Source organism: Amphiprion ocellaris, chromosome 13 (genome assembly GCF_022539595.1).
Source record: "Amphiprion ocellaris isolate individual 3 ecotype Okinawa chromosome 13, ASM2253959v1, whole genome shotgun sequence".
In the NCBI taxonomy this organism is placed as follows: domain Eukaryota; kingdom Metazoa; phylum Chordata; class Actinopteri; family Pomacentridae; genus Amphiprion; species Amphiprion ocellaris.
Window position 1 is genome coordinate 21830862 of NC_072778.1, and position 24736 is coordinate 21855597.

The window sequence follows — 24736 nt, forward strand, 5'->3', positions numbered from 1 at the left end:
AGCAAACTGCTAGCATAGCTGTTAGCATAAGTTCCCTGCTAGCTTGAGTTAGCAGTCGTTAGCCGACCTGGGAACCGGTGTGGAGCCACAGCATGTCGGTGCACTTCGAGGAGAAGAGCGGTGTCGTCCCCTGCAAAACCCCCTGGGGCTCCTGGTACCAGACCATGGAGGAGGTCTTTATCGAAGTCAATGTCCCCCACGGGACCTCCGCTAAAGAGGTCAAGTGCCATTTAGGGACCAGAGACATCGAGCTGCACGTCAAAGGGAAGGAAGTGTTCAAGGTAAGCCACTGAAGTGAGTCCACCGGGTCCGATTTGAGTCAGCGCCCTTTACATTTTCTTAAAAAATGTTTGCTCTGCCTTTAGGTAACAGTAAATTTAAAAATTGATTAATGAAATCTGACTATCTCACTCAGTGACTAAAATGACCAACAGGAATAATATGGCAGAAAAACTGTCCTGTTTGCATGTAGGTCCTCATGATTCAGACTCTGTTTTGGGGTTTTTTGTTTGTTTAAAAAAAAAAAAAAAAAAAACAGGCTTTAAACCCTATATGTGTTAAAAACCCAGCTCTCTATGGTGAGCTGGGACATTAACCAAGCAAACACAAGAAAAAAATGTTTTTGGTTAAGTAAAGCAATTTATTGCTAGCAACATAATTAACTAAAGAAAAGGTGAGAACACTGCAAAGAAAACTGAGCTGGTGGGTGGTGCTAAATCAAAGGCCCAAATAAAACCAAACAAGGGCTAGCAGAGGTGTAAAACTTAATGTGATGAAATAACCAGTGAAAACAGCTAAACTCCTTAGAAAAACTTAAAGACATAATAGCAATACCCATGTGACAAAAGTAACTTACAAATGAGTGGTAATGAATAACTAAATGAACGAGTGCCTCAAAACATACAGACTCTGAGATACTAGTAACCACCTCTGAGGCTACAGAAAGCAAGACGAGTAACTCAACTTATAGTTTCAAAGCAAGAGTTACATGTTTACATCAAACACAAGACAACAAAGGCACGTATATCAAGTTGCTCACATTAAATCACAGCCACCTTGACTGAGTTTGGCTGCAGATTTAAACCCCGGGTATGGCGATCGCTGCAATTTTATTGTTGGAGGGAACTGAGTGGTGGTCCAGTCAGGCATGGCAGTAGGTGGGGAGATGAAGGAGGGCTGGAGTGCAGGTCTGAAGCTCCAGGACAATCAGCTATGACTACAGACAGGGGAGGTCTGGAGCTCTGCAGCGAGCTGTAATAAAGTCCATGCTAGCTATCTCACTACATAGAGGCCACAAAGGATCCACCACAAAAACTGTAGACATCCGACCACCAGGGGCTGCAGCATCACGTAATAATGCAAAGAGCTGGCCAGATTCAACTTCCTGTTACCTCAGATCACCGTTCCTTCTTGTAATGTCAGTGTCGGAAAATTCTTCAGTGGAGTCCTGACTTCTCCAAATTAATACTCAGAGTCGTCTCTCAAGTCAAAGCAAAGTTTTACTTGTGGCAAGGAACCACATGAACAGAGCACAGCCTGGAAAAGTGACTGACAATATAAAGAAACAGTTAGCTTTTAAGCAGGCACATAAACAAATGACATTACCATGAGTTACAGGACATTTGTTTCTCAGTGGTTTTAACAGTTTCTGAGCAGCCAGCTTTAACTGGCTGTTTGCAAAACCAACTTGTTATATTTTCCTGGTCAAAGTTAATCATGGAAATTTACTGAGTACATTGGGTTACATGAGTTCACAGTCACACAGTTAAGCAGTAGTTTGAAATCACAAAGAGCTTTTAATCATAACATTATTATAATTTTGTAACAGTCAGCCATTTCTTAAATCATAATGTCACAACAAATGCCACTGCTGTGTGCACACATACAAAATTTGGGCTTTGGCCATGGTTGAGAAATGTATCATGGTACAATATTTAATTTGAGTTGATCTAGGTACCCATTGGTCAAAACAAAACAAGCGAAAACAGAAGAAAAAAACTTAAATTAATTCACCTAACTTTGCATTTAATCAGCCTTTTTATCATGGTGCATAGATTATAGATATTATTCCAGTGTCGACTCAGCAATGATAAACACACACAAATAAGTACATTTACCCACTAAAAAAATAAATAAGGATAAAGAAATTATCTCACTTTGACTCAAACTTTTGTTTTTTATTATGTGCTTTAATGGTGTATTACGTCTAGAATATTTATGTCAAACTATTGAACATTCTATTGAACTAATTTCTTCTTGCTATTAATCAAGTGTCTAAAAACCAATACACATAATTAAATATTAACTTTTCTTTTTACATTCTGCCAGGGAAAGCTGTTGGACACAACTGTGTCTGATGAGGCTACATGGACACTGGGTAGGCTGCACACCTCTAAGACTTGTACTCAGACTTTACTTCAATGTGCAAAACTCATGTCTGTTCTGTTTTGCTGATTTTCTCCTCAGAGGATAAATGTCTCATCCGGATCATTCTCATGAAGACCAATAGAGAGGCAGGAAACTGCTGGACCTCCCTGCTGGAGGGGGAATACTGTGCGAATGCCTGGGTTCAGGACCAGATGCAGAGGAAGCTCACTCTGGAGAGGTTTCAGCGAGAGGTTGGTTTGATTCAGTGCCACCTGAAGCGGCATCAAATGTACTTTATGCTGCCAAGACTGTATTATAAGCTGCACACCAGTGACTGTGTGTTCTTGTACATTTTCTCGGCACATGGACACATCACTGCAACTTTGTGAGGCAGGTAGATACCAGTTTCTAATCAGGAACCCTCACAGTTCGTTAGAAATGGCTCATAAGCTGTAACTAATGACTTTAGTTAATGAATTACTGACTAATTATTTTAGTTATAAACCATTAACCACAGCTCATTTTTCATATTATGAGAAATCCTTCTCTGGTGTAAATGTAGATAATCCATCACTAGATACAATATTTTCTCATTATAGGAATTCATCAGATTTGTAATTATAGCTGTCATCAAGCTATGAATAAAGGTTTTCAATCATCAGGACTGCAAAGGGGTATACTATGAAGTGAGATTTGTGGATTAGCGAGATATGTTGAGCTTAAAGCCAGAGTTTTTAGAGTCACTAAGGTGTCTAACCTGCTACATCACCATGATCCCTAATGCTGCACAGCTAACCTGCTCCAGAGGACGTTCTGTTTGGGGTTTGCTACTTGAATCGGCTGTGAGAAGCATCTTCGTTTCACTATTTTCCTGACAATTCTCTATAAAAAACATTCTCATCTGAGGGAATACATTTACAAATCCGTTGAGCTATATGTTGTTAATACCACCGAATATAGCCACGTAGGTACAGTAGTACAAACTCTACGTGTCCTGTTGCTATGGTAATCTTTCAGCTGTTGGTGGGGAAAATGCAGCTAATAGAACAGACTGATGAGTCTATTATTGTCACGGAGAATATTTAATCTATGACAATAATTTCCCTTTGATTTGGTTAGAAACTAAAGCGATTTCCACATATCCAGAGTTGGGTGGAGTAGCCAAAACTTGTACTCAAGTAAGAGTAACGTTACTTCAAAATAATATCACTCAAGTAGAAGTAAAAAGTAGTCATCCAAAAAAAATCACTCAAGTAAGAGTGAAAAAGTATTTGATGAAAAGACTACTCAAGTACTGAGTAACTGATTGTAATGTCGATTTATTTTTTAGAAATTATGTGATCATACAGACAAAAATGTAAAATGTGCAAATTCTGGTATTTCCAAATAGTAAAATCAATAAAATAGCAAAAATAAATAATATCTTTACAAAATGACAAGGCACAAGAATCACAAAATTCCAAATCTGTTTTTCACAACATAAAGCTTTTGAAACAAATACCTGTAGTAAGGTAATGTTTGTATCCTTAAACAGTGCAGACTACTTCCAGTGACAAGACATACTGTATTTCACTTCCCTCCAAATGGCACAGGCTCAGTAGATAGAAAATAATATTACAACTAAAAATTATCACAAAATTTCCCTCCTCCTGCAACAACTGCTTTTGAATAATTGCACTCCTCATTGTTAGAATCCCGGATTCGACTTCAGTGGTGCAGAGATCTCCGGGAATTTTGCTGGTGGTGGTCCGGACTTTTCCAGCCTACAGAAGTGACCGATGCCATGAAGTGAAAATCAGTACATACTGGAGGTGTCATGTCTGCCTTTCTTCCACAGCCTGCAGAGGAACAGTGGCTTCATGAGGTCTTCCGTGAAGAGAAGTCCAAAAAAAATTCTACCTTCTGAAGAACTCAAATATTGCCTGTACTCTAAGACTTGGACTGGAGACTCTTTCCACAGCAGCCCTTTTTTTTTGGGGGGGGGGGGGGGGGGGGGGGGGGGGGGTCTGCTGTGATGAACTGATCTTGTTTAAGCCTGTTTTGGCAAGTTGCAAGGCTCGTTTTACTGGAGGATGTTAGTGGGAACTGTTTACAAAAAGCCTGTTAAATGTGTTGTCTTTCAGTAATGACAATAATACACCCAGCAATAGCTTTTCAATAAAGTTTTATTGAAAGGTACACAAACATAGGTTAATCAGATGGTGTATTCAATCAGCCATTTTGAATTTGAGAACACATTTATTTGTTGTCACTAATAGAAAACTACTAGACAGGGAAACTGGCAAAGAAAATGCAATATCCAATCCACATTTCCACTGCAATGACCAGTTATTTAGTGTTCTCTGCACAACTGACAATTGAAATCAGTTAGTACTTGTGGTGCTTCACTCTGTGTCCGCAAATGAAGAACCGCTGATGATATTTCAGCTCAAACAGTGGTTAGCCATACATGACAGGATCATAACTAGCGTCACTTTCTGGTGCAAACCAGAGCTCCCTCACCACATCAAAGAAAAAAAAATCATCACCTTGGGTAGGAGTGTGCATTCAGGACAGTTTAGCAACCTAGGGTGGGAGTTAAGGATTTTGGGCCCGATTTCTTGGTTCCTTTTTTGCTGTTCACAAAATCCTTCTCCCTCCTCTTCCACATGGTGGACTGAGGACCTAGGTGGTTCTATACTTCTTAGCTTAAAACCAGCAACCCGTTCCAGGAAATACCAAACACCTTGGTACGGATTTAAACAAGAACATACTATACACCTGTGCAAGTAACTCAACCAGGAAAGTAAAACTTGGCAGGATGGCAGTAGGTGAAACTTTTTGTCACTGGGTCAGTAAATACAGTGTCTGATTAATGTATGATGACAAACTGAAAAATGGTGACTTTTTAGTTTTTCCTTAAAGAAATCCATCATCACAGATGAAGATCTGTAAGGAGCAGAGCTGGAAGTGGGTGACCATACTGTGAGCAAATCACCCAAAAGTTACATCTCAGTCAGAGAACAAGGATGTAACGTTGGGGACAGTTATCTTTCTCGGCAGTTAAGGTCACCCATTTGTACGCCCCGGTTTTAACAAGCTGACTCAGGTATGGTGGGAAGATGAGTGATCTTGTAGTAACTGTGCTTCAGCTGACGTGCAGTTCTTCCTGAAATAGTCCAGCGAAGTCTCTGACAGTTAGGCTTGGAGCACTTGGTAGTGGCGTATTCAGCCAAGCATTTTCCAACTAACTCCCGCACACAGACCAGGTCCCCATCTTTGATCTGCAGAGAACAGATACACGATCAGATAGTTGTGCTAACACACCAAGGAGCATTATCAGCAATCACAAACATGCATGCTCCAATTATTCAGCTCCTCGTCGTATGCAAATTAATTTCCACAAATACTAAAATGAAGCAATCATTGAAATTCCTTCTAAATTACTAAGTACAGGACATATTTCTAATTATGACTTACATTCAGCTGCTGCTGCAGACTTTTCAGGGCCTCGGATATGCCGTCAACATGCTCAGGGTCATGCTCTTCGTGAGCCTCAAAGCACAGGAGAGCCATGCCGAGCAGAGAGGGCTGCAAAAAACACAAAAGTAGACTTCACTATTCCCAAAATACTGCAAATAATATTCCTGTTTAAGAAAACGTGCCTATAAATTATTGGAACATTATTAAAATAAGAAAGCACAGATGCCCTACTTTATATCTGAACTAGCATTATTTAAAATGTTGGGAGACAAGTTATTTTGACCTACCTTTATTTTGGAGAAGACAAATGAGCAGTGACAGGCTTTCAGCTGCGCCTCCAGTCTCTCAAGGCTCAGTATCTTCTTGCTGCAAAAAGGAAATGCTTTTAGTGTCAAAACTGCAACTGCATATGTAAAATCCATTGGAGGCACAGCTCACTATATTAAGAAATCTATCTGCTTCAGTCAACTTAGTGACCAAAAAATGCACATACAAATACTTTTATATACTTTGAAATACAACAACCACAGTAATACTGGTCATTTTTGAAAAGAGGGATTTTCATTTTCACTGTCAATGTCTAAGAATCCACATGATTTCAAGTAGTATTATGCCTGTTAGCAACAAAATATTTCTGGCTAGTTTTATCTTTCAAGCAAAATATGAGAAGACACATTTTAGCAGAGTAAATATAATCTTGTTGAGTCATGGTTTAGCCCCGCAGGTTAATGTGACCATCTGTCCTTACCTCTCAGCGTCGAGCTGCTCCTGGATGTGGCTGTGAAAGAGGCGGAGAAAGCGGAGGGCTGTGGGGGCCTTCACCTTCCAGTAGAGCTTCTCCATTATGATCTTCTCCATCCTCATCATGTCAGACACAGTGAAACGATTCTGACTGATGCGGATTAGGTCACTGGTCAGAGGCACGTTCTTCTCCTCTTCCGAGGATTTCACAGCAATGTAGAAGCAGCAAAGGCCCACACAGGACAGGTGCTTCGGCTGGATCTGTCGGAGACGAGGAAAGTGACAGAGTCAATTTCATGACTTTATGAGGTAGTCAAGATGTGCATGAAAGGCACCGGTGCATATGCAAACCTTCATTACAGAGAGGAATCGATCCAGCAAGCTGATGGCCAGCGAGAAGGTCTCTGAGCTGAACCCAAAGAACCTGGTCAGAGAGAGCAGGTCCTTCACCTCCAGCTCTCTCAGTCTGGTTGTCATCCTGAGGCCGTTGTCCTGAGCGCTCTCTATAAGCCTCAAGCCGCTCAGCTTTGGTTGGTATCGGCCCTCCAGATCTGTCAGGGCCTTCAGCTGAACTGCAAAGGGCTGTGCTCTGGGTCCTGCCACTGCATCAATCATCTTTGCAAACAGGAAATATCGAGCTGAATAATACTGACAAAATCACCCAAAACACAACTGTTTAGACTCCTCATCTCTAGTTTAAACTCGCTATTTCTACATATATTTGAGATGAAGCAATAACCTCAATACCTTACCCTACACAACTACAAAGCCTTGAAAATAATTACTACACCACTTTGAAAAAATGACCTTGACCTAATTATGTCAAGTCCAGTCATCGGGATTTTAGTAAATACAAGTGAGGGGCAAAATCCAATTTCAAAACAGTCTGCAATGGCTGTCTTGCTGTATCCCTTATACATGAAGCAGAAAGATGGCTGTCTTCTTGCCATATCACAAGTCTCTTCTTGTAGTCATTGTTGAAGGATAATTTTGTGTGGATTATCTGTTGACTTTACTTATATGTCTCAAGTACTAAATAATGTGTAAATGTTCACAGCTACCAAGTGTGGATTTTTCAAAATCATCCTTTACTGCATGCATTGAATAACTTTAAAACTTCTGTCATGTCTTTGAGGAGATGCTGTAATCATTTAACCACTATGATAACATTCACACAAAGTTATCAGTGTTCAAGGCTTGTTGTGCAGACCTTTTAAAGAAAACACCCGGGGGTCTAACAATTGTTTCCAAAGCTTTGTGTGTGATTTCTATGACTAAAGTAAATGTGTTCAAAAAAATAATGTTGTAGATGGTAGCTAGGCAGGTAAAAACAACCATTTAATCTGCAGTCAAATATCGGTTGGTTCTTTTTTACAATGTCTCTACTTCAAAATGAAATGGCTAAACAAGTCAGAATATAGAATAACTGTAGTTTATTATTAAGGCTAGTTCAGGATTCGGTTGTTTTGCTCAGGAGTTTCTGAGATGAACGGACGCTTCCAAATTTGTAAAGTTATCCAGTCACAAGCCGTCCTCTACCAGCTGTCACTGAACCAGGATCAACTGGACTAAACAGGAGCTGCTACAACACGGACATGTCAAACAAAGTGTCTCAGTTATATTATTTAACTCGTTGAGGTTATTAAAATGTATGGACCACGCACTGTTAGTGAAATTTTTCTATCCTGGGCAGAGCTTTCGGTGTTAGCTGTAATCAAAGCAGCAGGCCTGATGACTGGGAGCAGGACCTGCGTCATGTCGGGACATGTCCCTGCAACACACACCAACGGAAAGCTAACGCCGAGCCCGGTGACAAGAAGTCCTAGGAAGCCAATACAGTCTAAACTGTAATACTGTCGATTAAACTACGACACACAACTCTACTATAATCGTGTGAATTAAACTCCGTACGTTCGTGAAGGTGAAAGATAAAATTGCACATTAATCATCCGTTAACGAGGCAACTGTTAGCTACAACCGCTAACGCTAGCTAAAATAATTTCTGAAGGCTTGCATTTTATTTTTTCTGCTGGCTGACAGATACAGAAAAAGTGTTTCTACTGTGTTGGAACCACGAATACTATTAGTCAAACATATATCTAAGTTATTTTATGTGATATAGAGAAAATACTGGTTTACTTACCTTGGATAGTTACGTTGTCTTTGATACTACGAAAAAAATGCAGTTTAAGAAAGCCTCCACAAGCTTAAAATAAGCAAGTGAAACGAGGTTTAAAACACAAAAAGGTGTAAGTATGAACTTTCACTAAAGAAAGTTTTAAGCATAGGTTACTTTCTGCCTATGCACACCCCCTACCCTTGGCGTAAGGCGATGGGGAAAAGGACAGGTTAGGTATTAAAGCAGTCATAAAACCAAGCCCATGTCCAAACAAGCTGAGCTCCTATTGGCCCTCGACCGGTGACGTTCATGATTCTGAATTCCAATTGGTTACATAAGCAGACATTCACAAATAAGTCCCACCCTATATAAGTTGAATGACCAATCAAAGTAAGAAGGCGGAACATGTCCGAAAATAGAACTACTGCCTTCTCTTATTATGGTATATAGACGAATTATATTAGGCTAAAATTACTTTCATCAATAACAAATCATCTATAAATAGCACGATTTATATAATGTCAGCTGACGCAGTTGGGTTCATAATTAAAATAGCATTCACTAAAGCATAAGCTAAGAAAAGATGTATAACATTTTAAAAGGGGTAAATCACAGCAAAAAACCAAATTTTTCTACATTTTGTATAAAACTGTGCACGCTGTCATTCAAAATTCATGTAAAAAAAATGCGTTTTCATGGATCATGTGTTAGCACACAATAATGCCTCTTCTTTGTACACTGAGGCCTCCTGGCAGGTTTTTGGAACAATCTAGAAGAAACATGAACCTGCAGCTCACCACAAACAGTCCTCTGTCAGCTTCTTTCGTCATTTTTGTGTAAAAGTGCAGTTGTGGAAAGAGCAACACACGTTTTCAATAAAGTAACTCTTTATTACATTAGAATTTACAAATCTGCAAGCAGGCCCACACCATACCATATACCATCTACCATATAGATATACTTACGTTAAGAGATTTAATCCTGAATTCTTATACATCTAGAGTTTTCTGTGTAACAATGGAATATATTGTTTTTTAGAGTTAATCAATGAAATACTTCTATCTATATCTTTTAGACACAACATAAGGGCTGGCGTGTTAATATGACAGGGCACCCTTATGATTATAGATATGATTAAATATAATATTTGTACTATAATCAAAGTGCTTCTAAATCATAATATGATTCACAATCATTAAAGAGAAAACAGCTTAAACAGCAACATCATGTCACATATTTCACAGTGTAAATCATCATCAGTCAGAAATTACAAGCGGAGTATGGCAGATGAAAGAAGATAGCACAATTAGTACAAAAACATATTTTGGCAATGGAAAGCTTTTAATATTTGTTGGAATGAGGTTTAGGAGCCATGCAGAGACCATGCTACAGAGCGCTGTTTAAAAGCTTGAAGGACAAAGTTTAGTAGACATGGAAGACTTCAGGCTGACTCACTTCCAAGGACGTTTCATTTCTATAAAATTTGTATTTAACATTGTAAAAAATAATATACTTGATTGTTAGTCTGTGATCTTTTGATGTGGTAGAAAGTCTTCTAATTCAAATTCCTTCCTGAGGTTAAGGAGCACGCAGATGGAAGACTAAAGAAGCTATGAAAAGGAAAGAGAAACCGTGTCATTTATCTTAAACAAGCAGCAGTCATTAGGGTCATTAGACAAACCTCAGCAACACATGAAATGTTAAACATTTAGTGCAAATGTTGAAAAAAGCTTAATAAGCATTTTTGCCATGTGTCCTGTTTGCTGCCACTGACTGAAGGCAAAACCAAAACTGAAGCTTTATTTAAACAGGTAGTGGCTTTAAAGAGCACCACTGTTAATTCATCCAAAGTATCAGATGTGATTGTGTATGTCATGAAGACAATTTGAAATGCTTTGAATTTTACAAATGGCTGACGTGATGAAAATCCAGAACATTGATGAAATCAAACGAGGATGAGTTCAAGTGACAGATGAACTGATGCTCTATTTCTTTTCTCAATATCTTTATTTAAATGTAACTCAGAGCAAAATATTTGCTTACTTTCACACTCACTGAAATTATATTCAATTATGTTCCTTATAACTTTGCATAGAATAGTGTTTAGACTATTAAGTTATCTTAGTTCAAAATAACAAAAAAAAATCGCAATATCTGTATATACATTTAACACTGTTTGTGAATAGCTGCAAATATAAATACACACAAGTGCTTACTGCATGTTAATATATAATACAACCATAAGTTCAGTCAGTAGCTGACTTCAATTAAATCCTGTTAGTGTTTCACTGAGAACCAGAGACTTAAATGTACAACAGGAGATGAACACAGATTCATGGCAAGAACATAAAACAACACAAGCTGCGTGATAATGAAAACAGCCCATGGAGCTGTATTATGTGTCGAGCACAGTCAGCATTAGGGACAAATTAAACACACTGAGCAAAGCTACCTTTTTGATCCATAAGTACACAGTGGCTCGTAGCCATCACATTGTTCACGCTCACATACATTCACAGTCAGTCCACACATACAGTGTCAGTACAAAATGTCAGACATGACCGTCTCTTTTCCCATGCTGATGGCAGACACATTCCTGGTTTCCCTGGATGTTTGATCCATAAATCAACTGAAAGGGGAAACGAAATAAGAAAACATATGGCAAAAGGAAAAAATGAGGGACATGAGGTATGGTGGAAATGAAACTAATAAGTGAATGAAACTTGAATGGAGCAGTTTAGGTTGTAACTTCTTTAAGCAACTACTTTTTTAAATTTAAGTAGTCAGAATGGCAGCTCAAATTCTTTCTTTGACATTTTAACATTCAAATCAAATCTGTGAAAAAAAAAAAACCTCATGGAAATCAATTTATCTTAATCAGATTTAAGCCATAAAAGTGTATTTATAGAGACATTTGTTCATGTGATCACTCAATTCAACAGTTTAAACTGACACGGTGTTTAGATCATAGCTAACTGACCATGACTCCACAACTTCCACATAAAAATCAATGTTATCTATCACTATAACACTTAAGCTGCTTCTTTTACTGCAGCAGTGAATTTCAGACGAATCTCCACTTATGAACACTTCAGTTTGCGGTTTTTGACACAATCAAAACAGAGAAATTAAACCAGCCTATCATTTGAAAGCAAGTCTGAACAAAAGCTTACTTTAAAGAGCCCATATAATGCTTGTTGTGGTTTTAACTTTAGTTTGTTATATAGCTGCTTTTTGCATATGTAAATGGTCTGCAAACAAAGAGCACACTCCATGCCAGAAGGAGTTATTTTTTCCTATAGAAAACCCTGCAGTGTACCTGCCTGTAATGCCTCATTTAAAGTACAGGATTTACTTCCTTTACTTATTCATGTCACCATGTAACACATTTGCCAAAAAACAATAAACCCCTTCCTTGCAGTCCTCTATTAGTTCCTCACAGTTGCTTCTGATGTGATTACAATGTTAGCGGTGCTGCAGCAATTTACAATATGAGAAAATAAGCAGAATCAATAGAAGCCTGAACATATTCTCATGTATCCCAAAAATGAAATTTAAAAACCCTGTAAATGTGCATTATATGGGCTCTATAAAGCTCTAGCTTACTCACTTCCTTCACTGGGACAAAGTATAAAAACATACATTATCTTATTAATTAGTTTGTATGCATATATTTGTGTATGTAGCTTTTCTTGTATTTTTAATATGTAAAAACTAATTTGCTGCTTTTTCTAAAAGTATGTTTTAAATAATAACTACAAGCATCAAAACATACACAGAAACCTGTTGAAACCACATGTCCAGCCATGTGTGGCATTATGCTGGCTTAATGCCTGTGGCAGTCTTTAACATTTTCACCCACATAGTAGGATGTTAAAGCCAGAACAAGCTACTATTAATAGTGACATTTTCTGAAGAAACAACACTTTCATGTGTTCATATTTGCTTTTGTTTTACCAATCACTATGACAGCTTTGTGATTGTGGATTTTCAAGGCTAATCTTCGCTTCAAACTGTGTGTGCGAGCTCTGAGCATACATAATTCAACCTGACAGATAATGTTTCCACCTGCAACAATGATTACAGTTCTACGTGGGATGTCTGAGTATCATCTGTGTTGCACATGGCGTGAGCATCGATGAGACCAGTCGAATGTAAACAGAAGCGCCCCTGCCTGAATTACAGTCTGGCAGGTCAGCCTGCAGAGACATAAGTATCAGGCTGTGTCATGCAAGCTGTGACCTGTCCTACGGTGTCTGGGCACACAGTGTCAGTCTGAATCTGTCCCAGTATCAGTTTCTGAGCCAACATGGCTTCTGGGAAGCTAACACTATGTCATTAATCACATTCTGCAACTCTCCCTTCCAATCAGCTCCACATACACTGGCTGAGACAATACTTGTCCTTTGTGAATATAATGTATGTGTGACATTTAAGAGATTCTGCTTGAATAGCATTAGAGGTCTTAGTGTTGTTACCGTTTGGTGGCATTACCGTTTGTGCTGACAACCACAGTACTTACTTCTTCTTGTCCTTGTCCTTCTTGAACGGCTGCTGTGAGCAGCCTTGAAGCGCTTGTCCCATCAGTGTCTCAGCAGCAACCCTTCTTCTGTTGAAGGCGTTCATCTCCTCTTCCAGTTCTCGTCTTTTCTCCTCCAGAGTCTTCTTTTCCTCCTGGTGCATCCGCTTGAGCTGCTCAAACCTCTCATGAAGCTAGAAATGATGATGAGGCAGGGTGCAAAGTGAGACATACCAGGTATTATCAATAAGAAGTCATTTCACAATGATGTAAATCCTCACCTCCTTCTCTTTCTCCTTCAGCTCTGCTTCTGTCTCCTTCACTTTGTTGACAAACATCTGTCTCATTTCTTCCTCTTTGCGCTGAAGTTCAACAAGGAACTCCTTCCTCTTGGCTTCGTACGTCTCCTGAAGGCTGAACATCAAGGTAAAGGCGAAATTAAGCTCACTTTACTGACCTAAATTGACATGATTAGCATGCAGGAGCTATTTGCAACACCTGTGTGTAACTTTATAATTAACTTAGTTGGCCCATTGCATTAAAGTGGTAATAATATATAGTCAACAGATCTGATGGATACAGGCCGCAAAAAATGCTCTTTATATTTTATATATTATGGCAAGACTTAAAATTATATATGATAAAATAAAACAATATATCCAAAGTACAAAATGTTTTGATTGGGCTGTGTTACTGATTTTACCTAACAACCAAATTAGCTAAGAAGGACAAACAAATGTATAAACTAGGGCTGGGACTTTAACGCGTTAATTTCACTTAATTAATTACAGCGAAAATAACGTTAAAAATAATAACGCAATTAATTGCACCCTCCTCAGTTCCCTCATTTCTGGCACACCGGTAACTCTGATGAACACTCCAGCCCAGTAGGTGGCGGTAATGAACCTAAAGTCTGTCTGCAGCTGTGAAGAAGAAGCACAGGAAGCACCGAGTGAAGTCAGGCACTGGTGAACAGTGAAGGAAGATGAGATTGAGCTTGTTGGGCAGAAAGTTTTCTTTTAAAAATCTTCCCGATGGCAGCTTGGATAAAAGCCTGGTTGTGTGCAAATTGTACAACAAAGAGTTTTCTGATCACTACGTCACTTCAAGTCGACGGTATCACCTCAATGCTGTTAGCACCAGAGCTAACGTTAGCTACGAGTCATGCTAACGGTGTAGCCATCCCATAATAGACCACTTTTCTAGACAGTGCTTGAGTTTACAAGAAGTCTTAAAATGTTGAATAAAATCACTATAATTGTACTTAGATTTGCAGTAATCTGTGAATGTAGCAGACAGATGAAAAATGCAGATAAATAGAAATGAAACATTTTGGTGGTTTAAGTTTTTACTCCGTCGAGGCTCTGCCTCCTTGAAGGAGGAATAACCTAAACAACAAATATATCTCTTTTAATAACTTAATTATAAACTTTTTGTCTATAAAAAATTACATAAATAAAAATTGATATTCCTATAAAAAGTACCATCAAAATTACACCATTTATCAGACCCACAAAAGATGAAAACAGAATGAATCTCTGGATTTTCAACTTTCTGAAGCTCCTTGAACTACTTATGCTGATTTTATGTGCCATACAGTGGAAAAAACAACTAAATTCAGGCTTTAAGTCATCAAAATCATTTTTTTCTATATGTCCCATTTTCCTTTTTTTAAATAAATTTTAAATTATAAACACGTATGTGTCTATTCATTGATTCAACTGTCAACCACAATTTTATCTGAATTGAAAAACTTCACTTGTGTCAAATATTGCTATTTGACAAAACTGCAAATTGCAATTAATTAATTACAACGCCTGTAATTAATGTGGCCGTAAGGTGGTCGGTGCCTGTCGCGGCGGCAATCCCCGAACCCGTTGGTGGACACCGGCGGTAAGGGATGCCGTCAAGCTGAAGAAGGAGTCCTACCGGGCCTTTTTGGCCTGTGGGACTCCAGAGGCAGCTGACAGGTATCGGCTGGCCAAGCGGGCTGCAGCTGCGGCTGTCGCCGAGGCAAAAACTCGGGTATGGGAGGAGTTTGGCGAGGCCATGGAAAACGACTTCCGGACGGCTTCGAAGAGATTCTGGTCCACCATCCGGCGTCTCAGGGGGAGAAAGCGGTGCACTGTCAACACTGCGTATAGTGGGGATGGTGCACTGCTGACCTCAACTCGGGACGTTGTGAATCGGTGGGGGGAGTACTTCGAAGACCTCCTCAATCCCACCGACACGCCTTCTGATTCAGAAGCGGGGCCTGGGGTCTCGGGGGTGGATTCTCCCATCTCTGGGGTCGAAGTCGCCGAGGTAGTTAAAAAGCTCCTTGGTGGCAGGGCCCCTGGGGTGGATGAGATCCGCCCGGAGTTCCTCAAGGCCCTGGATGTTGTGGGGCTGTCCTGGTTGACACACCTCTGCAACATCGCGTGGACATCGGGGGCAGTGCCTCTGGATTGGCAGACTGGGGTGGTGGTCCCTCTTTTCAAAAAGGGGGACCGGAGGGTGTGTTCCAACTATAGGGGGATCACACTCCTCAGCCTCCCCGGGAAGGTCTATTCAGGGGTACTGGAGAGGAGGGTCCGCCGGATAGTCGAACCTCGGATTCAGGAGGAGCAATGTGGTTTTCGTCCCGGCCGTGGAACTGTGGACCAGCTCTACACCCTCAGCAGGGTCCTTGAGGGTGCATGGGAGTTTGCCCAACCAGTCCACATGTGTTTTGAGGATCTGGAGAAGGCTTTCGACCGTGTGCCTCGGGGAACCCTCTGGGGAGTGCTCCGGGAGTACGGGGTAACGGACCACCTAATACAGGCTGTCCGTTCCCTGTATGACCGGTGCCAGAGCTTGGTCCGCATCTCTGGCAATAAGTCGAACTCGTTTCCAGTGAGAGTTGGACTCCGCCAGGGCTGCCCTTTGTCACCGATTCTGTTCATAATTTTTATGGACAGAATATCTAGGCGCAGCCAGGGTGTTGAGGGGGTCCGGTTTGGTGACCTCAGGATTCCGTCACTGCTTTTCGCGGATGATGTGGTCCTGTTGGCTTCATCATGCCAGGACCTCCAACTCTCACTGGATCGGTTCGCAGCCGAGTGTGAAGCGGTTGGGATGAGGATCAGCACCTCCAAATCCGAGTCCATGGTCCTCAGCCGGAAAAGGGTGGAGTGCACTCTCTGGGTCAGGGATGAGGTCCTGCCCCAAGTGGAGGAGTTTAAGTACCTCGGGGTCTTGTTCACGAGTGAGGGAAGGATGGAGCGAGAGATCGACCGGCGGATTGCTACGGCCTCCGCAGTAATGCGGGCGCTGTACAGGTCCGTCGTGGTGAAGAGGGAGCTGAGCCGAAAGGCGAAGCTCTCAATTTACCGGTCGATCTACGTTCCTACCCTCACCTATGGTCACGAGCTTTGGGTAGTGACCGAAAGAACAAGATCGCGGGTACAAGCGGCTGAAATGAGTTTCCTCCGCAGGGTGGCTGGGCTCTCCCTTAGAGATAGGGTGAGAAGCTCGGCCATCCGGGAGGATCTCAGAGTAGAGCCGCTGCTCCTCCGCGTAGAGAGGAGCCAGATGAGGTGGCTCGGGCATCTAATTAGGATGCCCCCCGGACGCCTCCCTGGTGAGGTGTTTAGGGCACGTCCCACTGGGAGGAGGCCCCGGGGAAGACCCAGGACACGCTGGAGAGACTATGTCTCCCAGCTGGCCTGGGAACGCCTTGGGGTCCCCCGGGAGGAGCTAGATGATGTGGCTGGGGAGAGGGAGGTCTGGGCTTCCCTCCTAAAGCTGCTGCCCCCGCGACCCGACCCGGATCAGCGGTAGAAGATGGATGGATGGCTGGATGGCCTGTAATTAATTAGATTCATTTTTTTAATCACATCCCACGACTAATATATATATATATATATATACACACACACACACACACACACACACACACACACACACACACACACACACACACACACACACACACACACACACACACACACACACACACACACACACACACACACACACACACACACGAGTCTTGCTGAGTCCGAGAGACCAGCGAGGACATTCTGTTTGCTTAAGCATAAAAAGGTATTTTAGAGGAAAATACATTTTGATTTTACGGCAGTGGTGGATTGATTGGTTGATTGAGTGGTGCATAATCTCTCTCTCTTTTCTCTGTCTCTTTTTCCTTTCTTTCCGCGTGTATATGTGTGATGTATTTTGATGTGAACTTGTCTTTTACTGGGTCCCTTAACGATAAGCATTTTGGTTTCTGTAGGGTTCCCTTTTATGTATATTTGTTGTAAACTAGTTTGGTAAAATATTTGTTTTTTTTTGTGCATGAATAATAATATATCGGAATCTATAATCTTTAAAATAAGGTGGAAGATAGGTTTGTCTGCTTAAAGGACAGATTCTGTATTTTGGTTGTTGATCTGGATATTGCTTTGGTTTTAAGTGTGCATTTTTTGACTCTGTGCTTGTAGTGTTGGGCTGAGGTGATTAAACGGGGAGCTGAAGCTTGATGTTCACTCTCTGGTGGTTAGGATAGACTGGAAGTGTAACTAAATTCAGGCTTTAAGTCATCAAAATCACTTTTTTCTATATGTCCCATTTTCTGTTTTTACAAAAATTTTAAATTATAAACACGTATATGTCTATTCATTGATTCAACTGTCAACCACAATTTTATTTGAATTGGAAAAACTTCACTTATTGTGCCAAATACTGCTATTTGACAAAACTGCAATTAATTGCGATTAATTAATTACAAAGCCTGTAATTAATTAAAATTTTTTAAATCGCGTCCCACCACTAGTATAAACATCTGGTTTGACTCAGTCTTGAGCTCCATTAAATGGATCAAATTAAGCTAATTTCATGAGCACAACTTCCCAACACTAAGCACTGGAGTGGATAATCTCTGGAGGAATGTATGAAGGGTCTAAATAAATCAAAATCAAATTATCAAATAAATCAACTACATATGATGTTAGTTAAATAATAAAATACACATGTTTGCTTTAAGCTAAAGTGGTCATTAAAAAAACATTTTTACTTCAGTAAATTAATATATTTATATGTTTACGTTACTCTTCCATTTATCCTTAAGTAGTTTATTTCTTTTACTAGTTTATTTAACTCCCTATTTTTACTTTATTTGCTTTAGCACATGATTAATATCTCCTTTTTCCACATTAAACATTTCCCTTTTCACCTCATCACATTTCCCATCTTCCTCCTACTTATATGGTAATGAGACAGATATGTCAATGTATGTCCAGGGGAGACTTTGGTCTTGGATATGTCGTTGATAAAAGCTGATAAAGTTGTTTGTGCTTCACATAGGCTTAAATTAATGTACTATTGCAGTAGTGTAAGAATTAAGGTATAGTGGGAGGTCAGAATAGATTTATGTGGTTGGTTAAAGCACTGACGTTTCCCTGAGTGTGACAGAAATCAGTTAGTAGTGCTTCTTTATGGACACAGACCTGGATGAGATTAGCATTTCAGGGCAAATCTAATATAATCTGAATTTTTTCAGATGGCATTGATTTACTTACACCTCAACATATCGTAAAAACATGGATTTTAATGTGCTGTTTATGAATAAAGTTTAGCTGAAATACATTGCCAAGACGCATTGCATCAACGCTATCCCTAATTTCACCTGAACGACTGGCTGTCAGGGCCCGTGTCCTTGAAGCCCATCTCTTCCAGCTTGCAGCGACGGTACAGCTCATAGTGTCGAGCGTGTGTTTGCTCCCGGAGATCCTCCATGTTCACACGCAGCAGCATTTCCCTCAGCTTCACAAAATCACAATGGTTTTCATTCTCCACTGGGAAAAAACAGAAGTCATTTAACCTTCTTGCTTTTGCACTCAAAAATCTGAAATGATAAATCTGTGCTTACTGTGCTCATAAAACCAGAGAATCATGACATTATGTTGACTGAAAAGGAAGTCTCACACAGCCAGAGCTATCTCCATAGTTCTGGAGAATGGTCTAACTGCATCGCATTGTCATTCTGCATTCGAGGAAAACAGTGCTTCGATTTGTTTGTAGTTCTTTCAACCGATAACTGGCGCTATGGCCAGGCTGCTGCAAAATTATTTCAGGGGGGAATATGAAACAGTTTCTTGCAAACCTGTCCATGTTACACGGCAAATATTGCAAACATGTTCTTTGAACATATTTACGGCCATTCACTTTAAAAACCAAGCAGGCTGGCCTTATTGCACGACCCAAATCTTCCTCATAACTTGCCATTTTCAGCATGTAGCTTGTTTGCTTGGAGGTTTGTTGTTGTAGCAGAAGGGAAGGAGAGCGTCGCGTGAGATATTTGGCCAATGGCAAGCTTATACTCACAGTCTCCATCTGGTGAGTCAGACTACCGAAAAACTAATAATAGTTTAGGCAGCAGGCATCTGACTAAACAGCTCCACTGTTTGGGGGACTTTTGTGATGCTTGTCAAATCAATTCAGCAGACTCACCCTGCACGGATCCCCAGGGGTACAGCCTTGCTTTCACCATCTTATTTCCTACTTTAACATCTTCTATGCTTCCAACCACAGCAAATGGGAGATGAGTCTGGAACACAGAGTAATGAGATTGTTAAAATATGGTTCAAAATATGCTGTTGTCAAATCCAGGATCATCATTTTAAAATTTCAATGCTACAGTTGTTCAAAAGTATAACAATAAGACTGATTTAAGTTAACTTAGTACACATGATAAGAAGCATTATGTGCAAAATACATAGCGCACATGTAATTTATCATGTATGTGTGTTTCTGTGTTTCTGTGACTCACGTTCATGGAAGAGTTGATCTCTGCAACAGCCTCATTCTCAGTAGGAAACTGATAAATCTGCACTCCGTTGCTGACCAGCTCACTCATCACCTTGATCTTTAATTTGTCCAGTTCACTCTTGGATACAGTGTCCGCCTTGGCAATAACCGGGATGATGTTCACCTGAATGGAAAACAATGATACGAGGGACACAATGAGGAACAAGAAGCTAGAACTGCTGAAAACACGCAGAGCCGTTTGAATGTCTTGTCACCTTGCTGTCCAGTTTCTTCATCGTGACGAGATCAATGGACTTCAGCGAATGTCCATTGGGAGCGATGAAATAGAGGCAGATGTGGATTCTTGTGTCATGGTAGTTAAACAGGGAACGCTTTATTTTCAGCTCCTCTTCAAGATAGCTCTCAAATTGGGCATCGATATACTCCAGAATGGGTTTGTAGCTGCACAGAAAAAACAGTTGACAAATATAAGCATCTTTATTTTAACCGTACTTGCATGAAATCTAGACTTGACATTGCTTTCCTTGTTATGTGAGAGACATGTTAATGTACTGGATACAAACTCTGTAGTCTTGCAGCCAAGAATGCTAGATTTTTATGCTTCCTGCTGTTGCAAGCACTCAAATGGGTATTGAGGCTGCATTTGTTCTACCAGTCATTCCCTTATTCCCTATCTTCCTTCACAGTTCACATGCCAACAACAGGGCAGAGCTTATTCTCAGTTCCAAAATCAGAAAATGTGTTGGCCAAAGTATAAGAGCGAGAAAGGGGGAAATGATTAATAGCTGGCACTGAGCTCACCAAGAGAAATTTCTAGATGTTTTCTAAATGTTTCTTCCTCTGTGCCAGACAGTTTGTTCTACTTTTCCAGTCTGGATGTCATTCAGTCTAGCTAAAAGTCAAGCCAACAATCTGTACCTTTCTTCTTTGTTGATCTGATCTCCGAACCCTACGGTATGTACGATGGTCAGCTTGAGGTTGACGTTGCTCTCCTGCAGATCATACGTTTGTGGACGTAGCTGGACCTCATGCTCATAGTGGCTGGCTTCCTCATTTTCAAATGTTGTGTTGAAAAGAGTGTTCATCAGCGTTGACTTGCCAATCCCTGTCTCACCTTGAAAAATGAGAAAACGGCACAGAAAGCTGAAAGACGCAATGATGTATTAATGCTCTGCCCTCTAAATGAATCCATATTATGATCATAAAAGTAACTTTGGACTGTGTTCAGACATACCCACACAGAGGATGTTGAAGCAGAATCCCTGTGCAACTGATTTGCTGACCAGCTGATCTGGAAGACTGTCGAACCCCACATGGCCTCCGAGCTCCAGGTTTCGCTTTTCTTCGTTCTAAAGTATGTGGAAACAGGCAGCACCAAGAATGACATGCTTTTCAAAAATACGTCACATATTCACCTGATACCAGGAAATATCCGATGATGAGGTCAGAAACCTCCATCTCTGCTTTCAGCATTCAAACTTTGAAGCATTCTTTGCTAATGAGGTCATCTCTCTCTCTTCCACATACCACCCTGAATAGTCCGATCTATAAAAAGGTTCTGCCTGAATATCACCAGCCAAATTCCTCCATTACAGACAAATGTCACAGATACCGTAAGAAAGATGAGAACGGGTTGCTGGCATATTGAATACTGGCATGCTACTTAGGGCCAGAACAAGGCATTTGAATATCCACAACCTCACTCTTTGTCGTCTGAGAAATCATATAACATGGTACATCAGAAAATCTGCCACATGATCACAAAACCACACCTGAGCCAACAATCGTCACATCAGTGAAATTGTTTGCAGTCAGCTACAGAGCCTATTGGTAAAATTGTTGCCCTTAAACTGTTAAGAATCTTCTGAGGAAAGCTGGTTTGTGATCTCGTCATCCACACCAAAGCCTTTACTGAGCAGCAGAGTGGCATTGCAATGGTCTCCAGTTGGCAACCACTCATGTTGGTTGGACACTAGCAAGATGGAGGATGGTGCTTTCCACTGATGAATCTCATTTTGTGCTGCACAGAGAAAACAGCAGGTATTGTGCTTGGCGTCGTACTGTGGAACACGATGCGGATGTCAGTGCTGTATAGAAAGTGGCCCATGCAAGGATGAAGAGTGATGGTCTGGGATGTGTCAAGAACGTTTCGATGGCAATCTCGATGCCCACCAACATTGAGGTGAAACTTTAACACCCATGGTTATCCCGTCTACAAACAGCCATAATTTGATGTTTCAATGAAACAACATGTCATCATGTTGCCAGAATTTGCTCTGACCTTCTAGCACGATCCTGTTCCCAAAAATGTCTGTCAACTTCACCAAGTAATTCGGGACAACATTCAACAAGAAGCATTGACAACCTCATAACTCTACACTGTGCAAATGGTGAACACATTCATTGCTGGCTTGAGATTTCTGGTCTCTGAGGCCACTCTCAATCTGCCCAAATCCCATTTCCAGTATTGAGTGTTTCATGAGGTCCGCTCTGTTATATGATACAATGCATTGGAATAACAAATACTTACTCTCCTACACTAAAAAGAATGGGTAGAATTCAATAATATGTTGCACGCTTCGTTTACATTTTTGTTCGGTTTAGATTGTACGTTGCCCTGGCAACCATGACAAGCTGTGAGGTTGTTCCTCCTTTACCGGATTCACCCTGGGACCCTGGCATCTTGTAAAAGCCTCAACATGAGGACCAGGATGTGTTCAATATAACAATCATCCGTTTCTGCCGCTCTTTCGCGCGCGCGCACACACACACACACACACACACACACACACACACACACACACACACACACACACACACACACACACACACACACAAAGACCTCTTTATCTGGATGTTATTTCACAGTTTGGGAGGATATCCAAGCTGCTGGCTGCCTTGGTACCCACAACCCCCTTTCTCAGTTAGACAAACACGCATTAATTTAACAAAGTCTCACAATGCGACCTGTACACAGGAAGTTGAGCACATGTGCTGTGAAGGTGGGATGGATTTTTAATGAACACATCGCCACAAATTGCACGCTTAGCTGACACGTGCTTAAATTCTAGCTGAGCAAAGCTGAACGTTGAGGAGCCACTACAGCCACCACTTACAACCAAGATGAGGCTACTACTTATGTTTATCCTCTTAACTCAGTCATTGCTGCCTGCTGTCCTGTGTTTCATTCAAACTCTCCTCTGTGGACTCAGGACACCTTTCAGAGGTGCTGACACGGTAAACAGGAAAGTGTCGATGCGCAGGCTCCGTGCTGTTTCATGCTGGATGCTGAAGTGTATTTTTTTTATCCTCCATGTCTCGAAAGACTGACTCACTTGAACCGACGATGCATTTTGTTTTTCGCTAGATCTCATCCTGATTCACTACACACAATAAGCCTTTCTCATGAGCGCAGCCTTCCTGCTGCATTCTCCAAACATCACCATCACCTTGCTCCGACATACACCTGAATGATCGCCTGCCGCCCTTAATTCCCGTTTCTACTCCTCTGAAGACATCATCAGCCACTACAAGCCCGCAAGACAGTTGGATCATCGTACTTACTGCGAAAACATCCACCTCACTGGCCGCCATCGTCACAAACGTCTGTGCGCAGGATTTATCTACGTTCAGCCAGACTTGCTCTCCACATTACTCTGGGACTTGCTCCTCTCAATATGGCTACTTGGAGGCAACACCCCCTCGGTGATGGAGGGCGACATTACAACAGCCTGGCACTGAACACATCACTGCTCTGAGGGAGGTTTTCGTCGGTTTTATTTCCTGAAGTCACCGTTTTTTAATACAGAATATTTAAAACAAAAGCCTTTGTGCCAAAGAGCGTTCAAGGAAGAATTGGGAATTAACCAAACAAGTTTAAATATTGAGGTTAAGACCTTGTTTTTGAGTAATTTAAACATTAAATATTAAAACCCTACAAAAATTTGATCAAGTACAAATGTATATTAATGCTGAGACCCACAGTGTTCTGAATTTTTGGTGAAAGTTATGAATCTACAAAAATATGCATGAAAATCCAACAAATCCAAGGATTTCATATGAGCAGGCTTTATTTGTATGTGTAATATTTTACCTTTTTGTTATATTCTATATTATTTTTCATGTTATTTTATTTTTTCTTAGTCACATTGGCAAACAAGGAAAAGAACAACTCCCTTGTAACATGAATAAGTGTCAAGCAGAACAAGGTTAGGGTAGGGAGAACATCTGCCAGACAGGGTGAAGTCCAGTGGATGGCACTCATGTCACACCTAATACATGAATTTGTATATTTATCAAGTCTAAATGCTGTATTTAATAATCTCAGAACATTCCAGTCGTTCCAGTACCGGAAGCACCTGCAGAGGAGTAGAGCAAGAGAGGACAGAGAGAAGGGAGAAGACACAGAAATAAAAGTCATGGAGGAAATTACATAAAGGATGAACACACATGAAGATTATCTCATAAAGAGAAAAGCTAAGGTAAACTCATAGCTTAAAAAAAAAAATAAAAGAGGTTGACCTACAATAGCAGAAGAGTAAAACAGACAACTTTGTGTGTGCTAAGTAAACTGAACCAAACCTGCAACCTTTCTCTACTACGGTACCAACACCCACTTGCACTCTTGGCTTGTTTCCTCTCATGTTATCTTACAGCCCACTTTGAGACACTCGTTAACTTTCACCTGAAACCTGCTTCAGCCATTGTGTGACTCTCATCCTATATTGAAATAAGTACCA

At 40.8% G+C, this 24736-nt stretch overlaps 3 protein-coding genes across 6 annotated transcripts; 1 reads left to right on the forward strand and 2 right to left on the reverse strand.

Annotated features, from left to right (window-relative positions):
- The first annotated feature begins 92 nt into the window (after window positions 1-92).
- Window positions 93-8912, forward strand: nudcd2 (NudC domain containing 2). Its single transcript, XM_023268745.3, has 4 exons — window positions 93-281; window positions 2329-2377; window positions 2467-2618; window positions 4059-8912. Exons 1-4 carry the CDS (start codon window positions 93-95, stop codon window positions 4140-4142), a joined length of 474 nt encoding a protein of 157 aa, XP_023124513.1. The 3' UTR covers window positions 4143-8912.
- Window positions 4515-8857, reverse strand: ccng1 (cyclin G1). Its single transcript, XM_023268749.3, has 6 exons — window positions 8714-8857; window positions 6922-7185; window positions 6578-6831; window positions 6117-6195; window positions 5827-5937; window positions 4515-5630 (listed from the first exon to the last, which is right to left on the reverse strand). The coding sequence occupies exons 2-6, from the start codon at window positions 7183-7185 to the stop codon at window positions 5439-5441; spliced, it is 900 nt and encodes a 299-aa protein (XP_023124517.1). The 5' UTR covers window positions 8714-8857; the 3' UTR covers window positions 4515-5438.
- A 646-nt stretch (window positions 8913-9558) lies between the features above and the next one.
- Window positions 9559-23720, reverse strand: LOC111567554 (septin-8-A-like). Of its 4 annotated transcripts, none has more exons than XM_023268747.3 (10): window positions 23562-23719; window positions 21232-21346; window positions 20916-21111; window positions 20252-20438; window positions 19999-20160; window positions 19680-19776; window positions 18856-19024; window positions 13490-13622; window positions 13212-13402; window positions 9559-10299 (listed from the first exon to the last, which is right to left on the reverse strand). In XM_023268747.3, the coding sequence occupies exons 1-10, from the start codon at window positions 23589-23591 to the stop codon at window positions 10245-10247; spliced, it is 1335 nt and encodes a 444-aa protein (XP_023124515.1). In that variant the 5' UTR covers window positions 23592-23719; the 3' UTR covers window positions 9559-10244. The 4 variants fall into 4 exon arrangements, with proteins under 4 accessions (XP_023124515.1, XP_023124516.1, XP_054872781.1 ...); XM_023268748.3 differs by lacking the exon at window positions 9559-10299 and adding an exon at window positions 10674-11318 and having other exon boundaries at window positions 23562-23720; XM_055016806.1 differs by lacking the exons at window positions 9559-10299; window positions 13212-13402; window positions 13490-13622 and adding an exon at window positions 13629-14131 and having other exon boundaries at window positions 23562-23720.
- Between the last annotated feature and the right edge of the window lie 1016 nt (window positions 23721-24736).